An 18,573-nucleotide genomic window follows, 5' to 3' on the forward strand; every position below is an offset into this window, starting at 1 on the left:
TACTGCACAGCGTTAAAGTAACTATTAATATAAAAATTGTAATGTAAAATGTAAGACTCTTTAATTACAGGCTTAAAAACTACAAATGTTTTAAAGATTCTCCAGTAAATATATTTTGAAAACTGTCTTTTGTTTTAATGTTTTATACTATTAGAGATGTTCATATAAATGTAAATTTGGAATTGTTTATCATTTTAATATGAATTCAGGTATACTTTACTTCCATCAAGTCACCTTCAAATTGCAGCAGCCAGTAAGTTTAGCTGTTAATGTTCTTGCCACCCCACACCCGTCAATAGCTCTCGACAGGTCAGACACACACATCTACCCACATCCACCCCCACACACAAATGCCTTTTGTAAATAAATCATTTATAATGTAAATGACTGTTCCTCATTGGAACTTTTTATACCTAGTTTTCTTGTTTTAAATTGGATATTCATATTAATTAGACAACAATCACTCTAAAGCAGACAGTTATATCTGTAACCTTAAATGATTCTTTTTATGAGTTGCACTGTTTTATTTAACCTTAAGTAATTCTTAAGGGCAATATTTACTTAATTCACATAAAGCGCATAGTGTGTGGATGGCCAAAGGGTATAAAACCACTTCAAAGGATCAAAACAAAAGCAATATAATAAAAATATATGTAACAGTAAAGGGGGAATTTTAAAGTACAGGTTCTGTTGAAATATTAATATTCAAAGAAACATCTTTGAATCCATTGCCAAAATTTAGATCAATTAAAATCAGAAGTATTGATCTTATTGCTGTAAGATACATTAATTTTTTAAGTCAGAATAAGGCTTGACAATTTAATCTCTAGATAAATGATTGACTATACAAAGTATCAAATATAAACAGTAGTGTAGCAAGAAAATTGGCAGAAATAATTATTCAATCAGTAGTAATAATTAAGACCACCATTTCAAAGACTTTCTATACACAAAAAATGAGACTATTAAAAGATTTTACAGCACACAATTGAACAGATCCTAAATCATAACTATTATACTTCTTTCTTCTTCAGTATGAGTGGACCCACATTATCTCCTGTTAATTCATTATGCTTATTATGGGAACCATCACAGGCAGGAAACTAAAAGGAAAAAAGAATTATAGTATTATTTTTTAAATATGAGTAAGTAGAATTATTTATGAAATGCTCTCAAAAAGAACATCAGACAGTAGTAGATATTTTCTGCATCTACCCTAACTACATTCTAATATGACGACAAATCTAACAACCTAAATGTTAATTCATTATTTGGTTTAACTTTTAAATAAAAATCCTTAGATGATTCCATGAGTAGGTTTTCAAAGAGATGAAAATAGGCTCTTTAGTTTTAGATCACACTGTAATGTTTTTCCTACTTGTATTAAATTAGCATCTCTTGCCATTCATATTCCTTAAAAACATGATTTGTAATGGCTAATATCCCATCATTTGTTTTCCTATGCAAATTGTTCCCCTATTATCAGATATTTAGTATCCAAAATTTCTATTACAAAAGATGCTGTGATGAATATGGTACTTAAAATCAAATAAGCTGTGATCAAAATAGTACAAGAAAAGAAATTTTAAACATTTTCCACATTAAATATCACTCATAATTAGCTGGGCACATTGGCACATATCTGTAATCTTAGTACTTAGGAAGCTGAGACAGGAAGATTATAGGTTCAGGGCTAGCCTCAACAACTTAGTGAAACCCTGTTTCAAAATAAAATAAATAAAAAGGACCGGGTGTAGCTCTGAGGTAGAATGCCCCTGGGTTCGATTCCCATTACCAAAAACAAAAAACAAACAAACAAAAAAGGCACCCATAATTAACTGTTTATTGGCACATACTATATAGGGCATTTTATATGTATCATTTTAGTAAAACCTCAAAATATATATGCAATGTCGCTAGACTTTTTAAGGCTAAAAATTAATTTAAAAATATCCAACCCACCGGGAATGGTGGCACCCGCTTGTAATCCCTGCACTTGGGAGGCAGAGACAGGAGGATCACACTGGTTCGAAGCCAGCCAGGCTGGCTTAAGAGACCCTGTTTCCAAATAAAAAGTATAAAATAGGTCTGGGAGTGTAGCCTGGAGGTAGAGGGTTTCCAGGAACCCCAGTACCACCAAAAAAAAAAAAAAAAAAAAAAAAAAAAAAAAAAAAAATCCAACCCAACACTGGGCGTGGTGGCGCACACTTGTAATCCCAACATTTGGGAGGCTGGGACAGGAGGATCACAGTTCATGGGACAGTTTCAGCTACTTAGTGAGGCCCTAGGAGGATCACTGTTTGCGGACAGCCTCAGCTACTGAGGCCCTTTGCAACTCAGTGAGACACTTTCAAAATAAAGAATAAAAAAATAGGACTGGAGGTGTAGCTCAGAGGTAGAATGCCCCTGGGTTCCATCCTCATTATAAAAAAAAAAAAAAAAAAAAAAAATCCAACCCAAGTTGGCAATTTGCATAACCTGCCTATGATAGCCATCAGATTTGAACATTATTCTGACTCCAAAAGATTAAACTCATTCCCCTTAAGCCTTAAATCCTCTCAAAAAATAGGCATTTTAGCTGGATGTGGTAGTGCATTCTTGTTATCCCAGTACTTAGGAGGCTGAGACAGGAGGATCCCAGGGTCGTGGCTAGCCTCAGGTACTTAGGCCCTCTACAACAACTTAATGAGGCTGTTTCAAAATAAAGAATAAAAATAGGGCTAGGGGATATAGCTCAGTGGTAGAATGCCCCTGGGTTCAATCTCCAGTACCATGGGGGTAAAAAAGTATATTTTTAACATGTTACTCTAAAGCAAAGTTTAATTGAAACTGTGGAAAGATCATCTCAGAGCTTCAAAGAAGAAACATTCTAACTCTACAATATTTTATTGTATGGGTAAACAGACATCTTACCGTCTTAGAACGCCAACACCTACAATAAGCTGCTTTAGTAAGACACAAATCTTCAATGTTTATTTCATTCACCACTTTAGGATTTTCCTTTTGTATTTTAAGATTTATCAAGCTATCCTTCTGTTGTTTTTTCTTCTGGAAGAATGGACGAACTGCAAGGTAGCCAAGTAGTGCAAGTACACCAAGGAAGGGCAATAACCGAAGCCATTCTGAAACTAAATACGTACATATTCATCAGCATCCAGTCCTCTTGTAGAAGAATGCAAGTCTAGTTTCATTCTTAAGCTCATTCTTTTATCTGTTCCTGTCACATTAATTTCTTATCTGTAAAACTGAATAAAGTATACGATAAAGCCAGCTCTATCTAGGACCACCTTATTTTGTTTTTATGGGTTAACTTTAGATTCGTGGAACTGGAAACCTGAATTTTCATAGAGGTTCTATTTCAAATATTCTACCACGAGCCAGATGTGGTGGTGCATGCTTGTAATCCCAGTATTTGGGAGGCTGAGACAGGACAATTGCAGGTTCGCAACCAGCCTCGGTTACCTACTTGTGAGGCCCTCTGCAACTCAGAACCTATTTCAAATATAAAAAAATTAAAGATGGGGCTGGGGTGTAGCTCAGAGTAGGATGCCCCTGAGTTCAATCCCTAATACTGCCCCCCCAAAAAAATAATCCTATCACATGGTACCCATTAAGTATATTTGTTTTTACTTTTATCAGGAATTACAACCACCATTATAAACAAAACTCACTGATACATGTAAGTTTAGAAAACATTTTCATTTTTTTTCTTAATACACCTAGAATCTAACAGAATATTCACAAAATTTTTACCAGAGATTTATAATTTCAGACAGAATTTATCTTCAAATGCTTCAATTTACTTTTTTTGGTAAATGTTTCTGAATAACAAAATGTTGTATAAAAGCTAGTATTTTAACAAACTGAAAGGTTATATATTGAATGTTCTCATTTTAAGATTCCCTAAAATCTCATTAAAGGCCTTTTAGAGTTAAATGCTCAGCTCTTAAGGAGATGGGGGGGGATAGGAAATATTAGCAATATAAATGAAATGGTTCTCTACACCTGAAGACACAATACACAAAGAAACCAGAAAAACACCTGAGCACATTTATCAAAGGTTTGCCGATGCTCTGTAGGTAAACCTCTATTTTTTTATTTTTATTTTTGGTGGTACTGGGGGTAGAACCCAGCAGCCTTTTCTACCTCCGGGCTATATCCCAGACCTATTTATACTTTATTTAGAAACAGGGTCTCACTAAGTTGCTGAGAGCCTCACTACGTAGCTGAGGCTGGCTTTGAACCTGTGCAATCCTACTGTCTCAGCCTCCCAAGCGCTGGGATTACAAGCATGTGCCATCAACACCTGGCTTGCAGGTAATCCTTTATGTTCTTAAAAAGCTATTAGTGAGTGTGGTGGTACATATCTATGAACCCAGTACTTTAGAGGCTAAGACAGCAAGATCATAGGTTCAAGACAAGCCTTGGCATCTTAGTAAGAACCTGTCTTGAAATAAATAAAATGGGGCTGGAGTATAGCTCACAGGTAGAATGCTGCTGGCTTCAATCCCTAGAACCACCAAAAAGAAAAAAGTTAACTTCTTTCACCAAGGGTCTACCTGTCACACTTGCTAGGTACTGTGTAGAAATAGCCTACCTAGCTAAGGAAAGAGGAAAAAATGTGCCAAGATAAGCTAATATGATGAACCAACAGACTATGCTGAGTACAATTGTACTAACAAGTTTAATACTATGATGGCTTAAATAACTTTTTGTAACATTATTTCTACTTTACAAGTGGATAATCTGCATCTTAAGCAAGTTTACTCCATGACAACCTAAATCCAAAGGCTGTTATACATCACCATGAATCAAACCCAATAGATCTAGTAAGTCTCTTCTCAGCTAGACAGTATTTGTGAGGCTGAGACAGGATTACAGGATCGAGGCCAGCCTTGGCAATTTAGCAAGACCCTGTTTCAAAAAAAAGGGGCTAGAGATGTAACCCATTACCCACCAGAACCAAGCTACAAATCTATTACATCCTCATAACCGAAGTAGAGACACTCCACTTTGATTCTTTGAATGAATTAAAGTTCTTTAGAGGAAACAACTATTTTGAGGGTGAGGGAATGAAGGAGGCACTATGCAGAGATTTGTGCTAATATGGTAGCCACAGCCAGTTTTGATGTATACATTTTTTTTTTTTTTTTGGTACTGGGGACTGAACCCAGGGGTGTTCTATCTGGGAGCCACACCCTAAGCCCCACTTTATTTTGAAACAGGGTATAATTTGCTGAGAGCCTCACTAAATTGCTGAAGCTGGCCCCCAAACCTGCAATCCTCCTGTCTCAGCCTCCCAAGTAAAAGGATTATAACAGTATAACCGTGCCCAGCCTACAATTTTCTTTTAATCATATGATAGGACAAAAAACACAATAGACAACTTCCTTGAAAAAGAGTTTATTACAGTTCCCAACAGGAGCTAACATGGGAGGGGGGATGGGCAGAGGCCTTTATTGTGGTTTCCATGGAAAAGGCAGGACAAGGTAAACAGTTTGGATTGGCTAGTTTGTATAATTTCAGTGGACTCTGATAATAAGAAGTGGTCTCTAGCAGTCTAGTACCAATCCCCAGCGTAACTGGGGGGAAATACTGGCTTGATATGTAGGAATTAAATAAAAGAAGTGGCTGAATAGTTGAAGGTGTGGGCTTTGGATTGGTTGTTTTGCATATGAAAGGTGTGCTCACAGGCAAGTTAATATCTCTAGGAATTAAATTAGCTAGTGCATGAAGGGGCAGTTTCTCCTTGGCCAACAAGGCTCCCACAAGTCAAAGCATCATAAAAGAATAAAACATGATTACTACACACATGTGGCTACTTATATGTAAGTAAATAAAAATTAAAATTTTAAATTTAATTTCTGTGACACAGTGGTCACCTTTCAGAGGCTCATTAGCCACATGTCAGGATACCATATTCAATAGCATAGAGGACATTCCCTTCATCATAAATTATTTTTTTAAATAGCCAGCTATAGATTGATTTCATAACTGATCATCTCCACAGCATAGTAAGACTACTTTTCCTGTTTCTGCTCTCACAAATATCCCTTCTTTAACATACCTGAAGCCAGCCTTCCTGAGTTCTCTGCAGATAGTTTCTTCTACCTGCAATGCCTTTTTACCTCTGGTTTTTCTTTTTCTTCTTTGTGGTGCTGGATATTAAATCCAGGGGTGTTCTGCCTCAGAGCTATACCCCTAGCCATATTTCTTCTTTGTTAAAAAAAAGACAGCACATTTATTGCTACAAAATGATATATACAGAGCCGGGCGTAATGGCACATGTTTGTAATCCCAGCATTCGGGAGGCTGACACTGGAGGATCACGGTTCGTGGACAGCCTCAGCTACTTAATGAGGCCCTCCACAACTTAGTGAGACCGTTTTAAAATAAAGAATAAAAAATTGGGCAGGGGGTGTAGCTCGGAGGTCAAATGCCCCTGGGTTCCATCCCCAGACTCTCAAAAAAGAAAAAAAAAAAAAAAAAAAAGAAAACGTTATATACATATTGTATATTCTGTTATAGTGAAAGAAAAAGTTTGAACTACTTGCTGCTGGTTGAAAAGGTTTATCAGTAATACCCTGAAACCGACACAGGATACAAACCTGCAATAAACCAACAATTGAAACTGGAGAACAAGATGTGAAGCAATTCATCTCAAACAATTAGCTCTTACAATACTCCATAAGTACTACACAGTATGCTAGGATCCTAGTATGGTATTAAAATGCTATTATAAATTTCTGATATTAATGAACAGGTTATGGTAAATAACCCTGCATTTTTACTACCTAATATAATATAAAGAAACTTTTTACTGAAAACTTTCGATTTCAGAAATCTAGAAAGTAATATTTAGAATTCAAGAAATTTTCTTACAAGATTATTGTATAAAAGACTAGCTACAGTAAACTGGGCGTGGTGGCGCATGCCTGTAATCCCAGCATTTGGGAGGCTGAGACCAGAGGATCATGGTTCACGGACACCCTTAGCTACTTAGTGAGGCCCTCTACAATTTAGTGAAACCCTGTTCCAAAATAAGGAACAAAAAATAGGGCAAGGGGTGTAGCTTGGAGGTCGAATGTCCCTGGGTTCCATTCCCAGACTGGCAAAAAAAAAAAAAAAAAAAAAGCCAAATGTTTTTTTCTTATTTTATGAAGGAAAGCTTCTGGGTATACCACAAAGTCTAACATAGTGAAAAAGACAAGAAGCTCTGAAGATAAAAGGCCAGGCAGTGGTATATGTTCACTCACATATCAGAAGCAAAAACTTCTGTTTAGCTGATTAACACCGAAATGAAGAACAAAACTTCTGTTTAGCTGATTAAAACTGAAATGAAGAACAAGGCCAAAGATATGTAATAGAATATAGGCAAAATAAGGTTGAAAAGTTCATCAAGTTCACAAACAACTGATTTGCTAGAAGTCATCCTCATTAGAGGACCTGTATTTCTGTCTTATTTTTGTTCTTTCAAATTAGCAGAAACTTTTAAGTTACATAATGATTTGGGTTCTTCTGTGCATTGAGTGCTATTGTTGCTTTTTTATTTGGAAACAGGGTCTAAGTTGCTGAGGCTGACTGCAAACTTTTTTGATCCTCCTGTTTCAGCCACCTAAGTACCAAGAATACAAGGCATGCACCACTACGCCCAGCTCTACCTCGGGTTTTTCTGATTTGAATGAACCTTTAAAGATAAGAGTCAAATATTATCTCTTCCAAAAATCTACCCTGATTTCACAACACAGAATGAATCACTTCCTCCTATGCTTCGAAGTCCTTTCCTCATGTTTTCAACCACACTGTTAACTGTGTTTGCAGTTGTCTCTTCCTGTTATAGGCTTGAAGAGAAAAGGAGCTAGATTCTACTCTTCTTGGCCCAAAGGAGATGCCTCAGAAATGTTTAAGAAGTGACTTAACTGATTGGAGGAGGAGCATAATGTCAGTTCCTTTCTCACTCACAGCACTGTTCTATAATTTTTATTTAAACTTATCCTTGAAACCAGGCAATGAATGTCTTAGGTTGCAACTGACCCCAGCATCCGATAGATATGTTGAAATAGTAGTCATGCAATAAATGTTTGTTGAATGTAGAAAAACATTAAATATACTACATAATATTAAAAAGCTGTAAGAGCCAGATATGGTAGCACACGCTTGTAATCCCAGAGCTTGGGAAGCTGAGACAGGAGGATCGCACAGGTTCGAAGCCAGCCTCAGCTACTTAGTGAGACCCTATTTCCAAACAAAGTATAAAATAGGTCTGGGAATATAGCCCAGAGGTAGAAAAGCCCCTGGGTTCCACCTTCAATACCACCAAAAAAAAAAAAAAAAAAACTTTTTAGACAAGCTATATGCCTTGAACTTATTTGATGTATATTGAGCTATTAAATGCTTGGGAGGGAAAATATTACCTAATTGTAAATAGTATAAAAAATACTGTCTAATTTGTACACCATAGCTTTATTTTTGTTTTACAATTATGAAAAGTAACAGATTATTTTAAAAAATGTCAAAATTTTGGAACAATCTAAAAACTAAAAGCTACTCATAAACTTACCAGCAAAAATTGGTAACTTTTGGTATATTTCTAGTTTGTCTTTATTTTTTGGTGTGTACATGCTTCTAAAACATGAGACCATACTGTACATGGAGTTTATATCCTACTTTTCCCAATTAATAGTATATCAAATTTTATTATCATGTCCACCAAGCACAATATAAGATCTGCAAAAACAGGGGCCTTATTTGTCTGGATCACCACTGTATCCTCAATGCCTAAATGATGCCCGGCTCAATTTATTTAACTTGATACTGAGGCATACATAATTTACAGATCAGTTTGATGAGCTTTGTATTAAGTATTCAGTTTGATGAGTTTTGAAATTAAATGGACCTATAAATGCCACCTAAAACAAAATGTAAATTATTTCTATCTATTTACACACATTATTTCCATCATCTCAGAAAGTTTGCTCTTACATCTTTCCTAATCCCCCTTTCTGGTTTTTATCTTCAGTTTAAGTGTTTCATAAACATTTTCTAAGTAAATAAATCTGGTCAATCTCCTACTGGTAAACAGCTTTAATGTGGAAACACTGAAATGCAAATGCAGTGGTCTTTCTCTCTGTACTTAGTGCTTAGTGTAGTGTCTGGCACAGAGGATGGTTTCAGTAAACAACTAAGTTATGGTTTATCTGTGGTATATATCCATATTTTCATATACTGGTTTCATATACAGGTTTCTTTGTCTGTAAAACAGAAAAATAGTCATTCATTCATTGTTCAACAATATTTATGGAGTACCTCCTACATTCCAGTTATTACACCAAGAGATAGGGATGTAGGCCAACATTAAATAAAGTTCCTGCTCTCACAGAAAAAACAGACAAGAAACAAATATGTAAACAAGATAATCACAGACTATACTTAAAAGTTAAGAAGAGTTGAGCGTGGTGGCACACTTTTGTAATCCCAGCACTTAGGAGACTGAGATAGGACAATTGCACAGGTTCGAAGCCAGCCTCAGTTACTGAGTGAGGCTCTTAGCAACTTGGTGAGACCCTGTTTCCAAATAAAGTATAAAAGGTCTGGAAGTATAGCCCTTGGGTTCCACTCCCAGTACCATAAAAAAAAAAAAAAAAAAAAAAGTTATGAAGAAAACAAGATGGTACAAAAGAAGATTAACCTGAGGACAAAGCTATAGGTTGACTGTAACCTTAGCTCAGGGAGTCAGGGAGGTTTCTTAAAAAGGATCCTTAAAGCCAAGGCCTAAAAAATGAAAAGCCAAGGACTCAAACTTTCAAGGCATAGACAACAGCATGCAAAAAAAAAAAAAAAAAAAAAAAAAAATCCTCCAACTTGACAGGATTGTTAGAAGAACAAATAAGAAACCACTCAGTAAAAACTGTAGGACATTTTTCAAAATGAAAGCTGTCTATGCACTCTACCTTGAAGCTACCATTATATAAATGTCTCCCTTCTCTCTGTCTTGAATAAAAAGATCCCTAACTCTCTACCCTTTAGCCAACTTACATAAAAAGACTTCAATAACATTTAGGTGAATCGAGTTTGTGCTCCATTAAATTGGCATTTGAGATAATTCCTATAAGGTGTGGACTTGTTTACTTCTCTTTATGGATTCCTAGTTAACAGTAAAGTTAAAATACAGAATGTTGCTTAAAATATTTAAGAAAAATATCCTCTAAAAACTATAAAGCCTCATTAGCATGTAAAGTGATGGGAAAGACACATATCAAAGTAATACACAGTCCCTATCACAAAGGAGCTGTCCATACAGCATAGAATACAGACCTATACAAGGATTACTGTAGTGTGTAATATGTGCAATCATACCTGAGCAATATAGAGGAAGAAATGATTAACTCATTGCTGAGATGAGCAAAAAATTTATAGGTTTTGGCACCTAACTAGAATTCTGAAAGACTAGTAAGTGTACAGGAGTTCCATAGGCAAATAAAAGGAGCTGCATTCCATGCAGAGAAAATAGCACTGCCAAAGGCAGAGAGATGGCATTCATTAAAAGTTTGGGCAACTAATTGCCACAGTATTGCTGGGTTATAATAAAAGACAAGAGGGGATTGTAGAAGTGAGCAGGTGCCATATGATGCAAAGCTCTGACATGCAACAAGTAAGTGGGAATCTACTGTGCCTAATAGGAAATCAGAGATATTTAAATATTAATCTAAAAGCCGGGCGTGGTGGCACATACTTGTAATCCCAGCGCTTGGGAGACTGAGACAGGAGGATCGCACAGGTTCAAAGCCAGCCTCAGCTACTTAGTGAGACCCTGTTTCCAAATAAAGTATAAAATAGGTCTTGGAGTATAGCCCAGAGGTAGAAAAGCCCCTGGGTTCTACTCCCAGTACCACTAAATAAAAATAAATAAATAAATAAATATTAATCTAACTGGGCGTGGTGGCGTAGGCTTGTAACCCCAGTACTTTGGAGGTTGAAACAGGAAGATCCCAGGTTCTCAGCCAGCCTCAGCTACTTAGTGAAGCCCTCTGAAACTTAGACCCTGTTTCAAAATAAGAAATAAAATAGGCCTGAGGGTGTCACTCCCAGGTAGAATGCCTCTGAGTTCAATCCCCAGTACCACCAAAAAATAAATAAAATAAAAATTAATCTACCAGGAAAATTACTCATTTATGAAATCCAGCTGGTATCTAGTGGAAGACAGGTAATAAAAGGGCAAAAGGAAAAGCAGACGGGGATGATGGTAGAAGACAAGAAGCAAGATAAATTATTGGAAATACAGTGAAATAACCCAGAAGAAAATAATTCCAGCCAAATCTAAGGTGAAAAAAAGCAGAGAAATTTAGGATGAGTGTGAGAAACAGTCTCTATTTGGTTTCCCTAAAATTGCTTCAGCATGTAGGTGTATAATTTCTGAAGAGTCTGGGAGTGTAGCCCGAAGGTAGAAAACCCCTGGGTTCCACCCCCAAGCCAAAAAAAAAAAAAAAAAAAAGAATGTAGGGGAGAGCCAGGCATGGTGGCACAGACTTGTAATCCCAGTACTTAGGAGATCCCAGGATAGCTTGGAAGTAGAATGACCCTGGGTTTCATCACCAAGGCCCCCACCCCAAAAACAAGACCATAGGGAGATACAAATGACAAACAGTCCATAGATAAGAAGTTGGGTAACAATGAATTGATGCAGGCCTTAAAGAAAGTTTTCTTTGGAAGGGTGAAACATAGTTTCTACAAAGGAGCTATGCAGTCAGAAAGATGCCAACTCTATCTATTCCCCTCAGAGTAGATAGCAGAGAGAAAAAGGTATCAGTAACAGAGCTACAGGGGAAGTGGTTTCCTCAGGGTGAGCTTTGTTTCATTTATGGCAAGGAGGTTCCTTAAGGGTTTTAGGAGATAAGCCAGAATTTAATGATGTAAAGTTTGAGCTAAGAGTAGAAGTTGGAGAGAGATGCATTTTGGACTATATTTAAGTCACACAGATGAAACAACCTGACCTGAATATTTAATCCATTTTAAAAGTGCCCCATTGGGAAGTTTGGCATAGTGATACATGCTTGTAATCCCAGTACTTGGGAGACTGAGACAGGAGGATCACAGGTTCACAATGGCCAGCCTCAGCTACCTCGTGAGGCCCTCCCAGCATTCAGGAGGCTGAGACCAGAGGATTGCAGTTCGCAGACAGCCTCAGCTACTTAGTGAGGCCTTCCGCAACTTAGTGAGACCCTGTTTCAAAAATAAGCAATAGCTGGAGGTGGTGGTGCATGCTTGAATACCAGCGCTTGAGAGGCTGAGACAGGAGGATTACACAGGTTCGAACCCTAAGCTACTTAGTGAGACCCTGTTTCCAAACAAAATATAAAGTAGGTCTGGGAGTATAGACCAGAGGTAGAAGGCCCCTGGATTATACCCCCAGTACCACAATAAGTATATAAACAAATAAATAAAGAATAAAAAAATAGAGCTGGGTGTGTAGCTAGGAGGTAGAATGCCCCTGGGTTCTACCCCCAGTACCGCAAACAAACAAACAAATAAATAAATAAATAGTTTATGGTAATTAAGGATCTCCATGTGTTTTCTAAGAATGCAGAGTCATCATGAGAGAGCTGATTGCTTCAGAACACTATTAGATCTAATAGGGAAGGAAATAAGAGGCAATAATAACGCAAAAATAAAGACATTTTTTGGTTTGTACATTATAGATTCACAAGTAGCTCTTGAAAGGTAGTAGCCAGGAATAGTGGTGCACACCTGTGATACGAGTGCTTGGAAGGCTGAGGCAGAACCACAGGTTCAATACCAGTTTCAGCAACTTAGCAAGAGCCTGTTTCAAAATTAAAAGGGCTGGAGGTATAGCTCAGACATAGAATGCCCCTGGGTTCAATCACCAATACAAAAGAAAATGAGAGGGAGCCAGGCATGGTGGTACATGCTTGTAATTCCAGTAACTTTAGAGGCTGAGACTGGAGGATCACAGGTTCCTGGCCAGCCTCAGCTACTTAGCAAAGCCCTCTGGTTTTTTTTCTTGTTTTCTTTCTTTTTGCAGGTCTGGGGATGGAACCCAGGGACATTCGACCTCCGAGCTACACTCCCTCCCTATTTATTTATTCTTTATTTTTGAAACAGGGTCTCCCTAAGTTGCAGAGGGCCTCACTAAGTAGCCGAGGCTGTCCGTGAACTGCGATCCTCTGGTCTCAGCCTCCCAAATGCTGGGATTACGAGCGTGCACCACCATGCCCAGCTTTAGCAAAGCCCCCTGCAACTAAGATAACCTGCTTCAAAATAAAGAATAAAATAGGGTTCCCCAAGAGTAGCTCAGAGGTAGAATGCCCGTTTTCATTATTTTTTTACACACACACACACACACACACACACACACACACACAAAAAAAAAAAGAGATAAAGGAAAGGACAGGAAGAAAGGCAGGCAGATGGAAAGACATATGTCATTCTCTGTTGCAATCTATTCTGAAGGGTAGACTCATTGAGCTGGGCTTGGTGGCGCAGGCTTGTAATCCCAGCACTTGGGAGGCTGAGACAGGAGGATCGTGCAGGTTTGAAGCCAGCCTCAGCTACTTAGTGAGGCTCTCAGTAATTTAGTGAGACTCTGTTTCCAAATAAAGTATAAAATAGGTCAGGGAGTATAGCCCGAAGGTAGAAAAGCCCCTGGGTTCCACCCCCAGTACCACACACACAAAAAAAGAATATACTAAAAAAAAAAAGAAAGAAAGAAAATAGCCATTGAGTCCCCCCATCCCCATCCTCTTCAGCACTGGAAATTGACAGTATGGGCTCTTTACCAATGGACTGCATCCCCAGGCTTCTTTCTTTCTTTCTTTTTTTTAATTTTGAGACAGGATCTCAGTAAGTTGATGAGTCTGGCCTTGAACTTTTTGCCTCAGCCTCCTGAATAGCTGGGATTACAGGCATGTTTCACTACACCCAGCTGGTCATCCACGGTACTCCAAAATAGGCCCTGCCAACTGTTACTGTCCAATTCAAACATGCTATCTCATTTTTCGCCATGAAGTAGTTCTTACAGGTATGTTCATGTTTCCAGAACAAATGAGCAATACAATGAGAACTCATTAGACACACTGTCATATGACTTAAGTTTTGCTATTAAGAATATCATAGCCAAGCATAATGGCTCACACCTGTAATTTTAGTCTTGGGATGCTGAGACAGGAGGACCAGACATCAGCCTCAGCAATTTAGTAAGACCTCGTTTCAAAATAAAAAGAACACAGGCAAGGTGGCACATGTCTGTAATCTCCGTACTTGAAAGACTGAGTCTGGGATTGTGCAGGAGAATACAAGTTTGACACCAGCCTCAGCCATTTAGCAAGACTCCCAGCAGTTCAGTGAGACCCTGCTTCAAAAAAAAAAAAAAAGGCTGGGATGTAGCATGTTCCTGGTTCAATCCCCAGTACCTCCATCCCAAAACACAAACAGACAAACAAAAAAATAAGGCCTGCATATGTAGCTCAGAGGTAGAATGCTCCTGAATTCATTCTCCAGAACCACCACCACCACACACACAAAAAAAGAAAATATTTATCAGAGTTGTCATTATTTCTGAAAAACAGTCCTCACATCAAATAGTTAATGACTTTTAAAATAGAAGTTAAGATGCTCTCCCTAATATGCGGAAGCTAGGAAGATAAAGGGTCATAGAAGGAACTCTAGACGGAGGAGAAACCATAGATGAGCAAATAAGAAGGTCTAACTGGGAACTGAGAATGATGAGAGGTAAGAAGAGGAAAATTCTCTAATGTACATGATGTACATTCACAAACATATAAATCAATCACTAAGCCAAACATGAGGGAGGTGGGAGAAAATAGGGTGAGAATTGGGTAAGGGCTAAATGAGTGATATGTGCATGTGTGCCTCTACCATTTTGTACTCCATTAAGATGTATGATTACAATGCAAAAATTAAAAAAAAATTATAGCCATGCATGGTGACTCACACTTGTAATACCAGCATTTGGGAGGCTGAGACAGGAGAATTGCGGTTCGCAGCCAGCCTCAGCTACTTAGTGAGGTTCTATGCAACTCAGTGAGACCCTGTTTCAAAATAAAGAATAAAAATTAGGGCTGGAGGTGTAGCTCAAAGGTAGAATGCCTCTGAGCTTCATCCCCAGTACCACACCAAAAAAAAAAAAAAAAAAAAAAGGAAGTTAAGCAGGGTGTGGTGGCACATGCCTATATTTCCAGTATTTGGGAGGTAGAGGCAGGAGAATCACAGGTTTGAAGCCAACATTCAGCAACTTAGCAAGACAGTTTCAAAATAAAAAACAAAAAGGGATAGGGTTGTAGCTCAGAGATAAAATGCCCTGCGTTCAATACCTCGCCCCAACACACACATCAAATCAAAGTTAACTATTTGTTATTAACAGGGGAATATTTGGCTGAGTTTCCTTAATGTCTTTTATAGGAATTAAATATCTGCTGACAGCAGGTATCTTCAAGAAATCACATTTCCAAAATCTTGTAGCCATTAAACCTTGTATCATACTAATTGGTTTCTGTTACACTCCATTTACAGAAAACTGAAACTAATATAAATGCAGCCACCATTAGAATCAACAGATGTAATTCAGGTTACCCTGCTTTGGGGTGAGAATAAAGGGGCATTTCCCTTCCTTGGCTGTTAATTTATACAAAAAGTTTTGTTTCCTTGTACTGGGGATTGAGCCTAGGGGCATTTTACCTCTGAGCTACACCCCCAGCCCTTTTTATGTTGAAACAGAGTCAAAGTTGCTGAAGCTGCTCTTGAACCTGTGATCCACCTGTCTCAACATCCCAAGTACTGGGATTAAAGGTACATGCCACCACGCCCAGCATTATGCATATTATTAAGAAAGGTAAACTGGCAAAAGAGAACAAATGTCACAAAATGATAATAATCTTTTGACTTGGTATTATCAATTTAGTGACTACATTCAAGTGTACAATTCAAAGGAGTTACAACAGCAACTTTTATATAGCTACTTGCCACTTACTACATTATTAATTTTAAAAAAAGGAAACATTTCAGCTATTCCAGAAATTATCTAAAATTGCCTACTGCAATGGTAGAGTAAAATAAGATCACAGTTGTTAGAACAATATAGGCACAGCATTAAAAAATGTAAAGTACTTAAGTAAAAGAAATGATAAAAGGGTGAAAGTTTTTCCTAAGTGTTATAATTCTATCAAAATGAAGTAGGATCAAAAGATTTTGATGTTTATAAACAACTGTGACTTGACTTTTCTTATTTTATGTTGTTTCTGATGATTAGATGTTTCTTTTTAGTGTTTACTATAGTTACTATGCGTTCTACTCAATTGTGTATCTTCTACTAAACCTCTTACTACCTAAAAATGTTAAAATCTCACAATCGACTTGGTAATAGAGCAGTTGCTGCTGACCATTAAGTCTGCAGTTTTGGAAGACAGTTTGTCATCTAGTTTACCCCATCTAAATCCATCTACCACCACAATGTTCGGGGGTTTGTTTTTAATCTCAGAGAGGAGGCACCACGTTTGAGAAAAGCTTTCTTTAACTTAGACAAAATTTCCTTGGAGTGGAGTTGAAATCCACCTCCAAATAACCTTCTTACTTAGTACTAATTCTAACTTTGGTCAACATAGAACAAATCTTATTTTTCTTTCACCACTATTCCAATTACTCTACATCAGCTACTACAGATCTCTAGAATGTCCAGGCTAAGTAACCTTATTTACCTCAGAATAACCTTAATTCATGTTTGCATTCCCTGATACCTTAAGACTCAGGATCTCAGTATCTGATTTCCTCACTATGCTTAATTCAGTCCGGGAGTATGGTTTACAATTATCTCCTTTAGCCGGGTGTGCTATCGTATGCTTGTAATCCCAGCATTTCAGAGGCTGAGACAGGAGGATCTCGGTTCGCCGACAGCCTCAGCATTAGTGATGCCCTTTGCAATTCAGTGAGACCCTGTTTAAAAATAAAGAATAAAAATAGGGCTGTGGGTGTAGCTCGGAAGTAGAATGACCCTAGGTTCCACTCCCAGTATGCAAAAAAAAAAAAAAAAAAAAAATCCTATACATTGTAATGCTCAGAACCCAATAAACCTTCCAAGTATTGACTACATTCTGTAGGTTTTCAGTCTTAAGATCTGAAATCCTCAGTTTGGGGTTCGTTTTTTGTAATGGAAAAACCTCAAATATACGTGACATACTCAGTAAATTTCGTTTTCAGAAGATTCAATAACGTGAGCTCTAATTTCATAGAATTGGGAACTTTTTTAGGTCCCTAAACTCTGAACTGCTGAAAAGCTATCTTTCTGCCAGACCTGTGGCAACATTTCGAACGCTTTTGGACTGAGGATATCTTTCCTCCAACTCGAATTACCCCAACTGCCCCCTGACTGTAGTGATAATGGTGACCTCATCCGCTCCCAGGACGGGTCACCCCTTCCCTCTGGGAGTGGAGGAAGCTTCCTACGCGCTACGTGGACGTGTGTCCGCGCCTCTCCCACCCACACGCTCCGAGAGCTGAGACCGCCCGTCACGCGGCGTCTCCACTCAGGCCGTGCACTCAGAAGGGCGGCGGACAGGGCGGGCGGCGGCAGGGGCTCCCTCTCCTCACGCGGCACCTCCTCAGCAGGAACCTGGTCTCCGGCCTCCGGAGGGCACGCGAGGCCGCCCAGGACCGCCCGCCCCGCGCTGAGGTTGGGGCCGGCGGGCCGGACGCTACCTGTGAGCCGGGCGAACCCGGTAATGCTCTCCGGGACCGGGAGCCGCTTCAGATAGGCGGGGAGCTGCACCTTCACGATGCGGGCCACGTTTTCCAGGACCATCCTGGCCGCGGCGTCCGCGCCTCTCCGCGCGCCCGGGCCGAGCCGCCGCGCCTGCGCCTGCGCCGAGGGCGGAAGCGGCCGGCGGCCTCGCGGCGGCGGGCGGGGCGGGGCGGCCGGGAGGAGAGCCCACCCGCCGGGCGCCGATTGGCCGCGGGCGAGTGACGTCACCGAGGCGCGCCAGCGCGAGGGCCTCGGCGACCCCGCGTTTCGTGCAGAGCGCTCTCCGCGGCCTCGGACGCCGGCGGACGCTGAGGTCCGCTCCAAGGGCGCTGTGAGAACTAGGCAGAGCGCGTGAGAGGCTATCTCACCGGAAAGTGCCCTTCAAAAGTGAGTTCCTTCTGCAGTCCCTCTTTACTCAGGCCCCTTCCTTCCCTCGACTGGTTGGATGGCGGGGCCCTAGTATTGTACACTCACCCAGACACCCCGGCTTCAACCTGCGGCCTCACCCTATAAGCCAGTTTTTGTCTTTTTCTTTCCATTTTTAAAAGTAGAAATCACCCAAACCAAAAACTGCTTACAGCCCTGCACCTCCACAACTCGGTGCAGCCTTGCTTCAGTGTCCTAGGGTTTTCTGTCACTCCTTCAAAACAGCTAATAGTCCTTCCTTAAGATATTTTGCGTTCCTTTTGCAGATCAGTTCTTTCTTTGGTTAACTAAAACCCTTTGGGAAGGTGGTGAACAAATATAAAGTCTCAGATTTTCTCTGTGTTTTAGGAACTTTTGCTAAAATCCAAAGTATTCGTGAA

The 18,573-nt window shown here is 39.2% G+C and overlaps 1 protein-coding gene across 1 annotated transcript; it reads right to left on the reverse strand.

The window, feature by feature from the left end:
- Positions 1 to 1,013: 1,013 nt before the first annotated feature.
- Positions 1,014 to 17,827, reverse strand: CISD2 (CDGSH iron sulfur domain 2; the record flags this gene model as incomplete). Its single annotated transcript, XM_080698008.1, has 3 exons — positions 1,014 to 1,103; positions 2,914 to 3,128; positions 17,725 to 17,827. The coding sequence occupies 3 exons, from the start codon at positions 17,825 to 17,827 to the stop codon at positions 1,014 to 1,016; spliced, it is 408 nt and encodes a 135-aa protein (XP_080554134.1).
- Positions 17,828 to 18,573: the final 746 nt, after the last annotated feature.

This window comes from Muscardinus avellanarius (genome assembly GCF_963383645.1).
Source record: "Muscardinus avellanarius genome assembly, chromosome: 6".
In the NCBI taxonomy this organism is placed as follows: Eukaryota; Metazoa; Chordata; class Mammalia; order Rodentia; family Gliridae; genus Muscardinus; species Muscardinus avellanarius.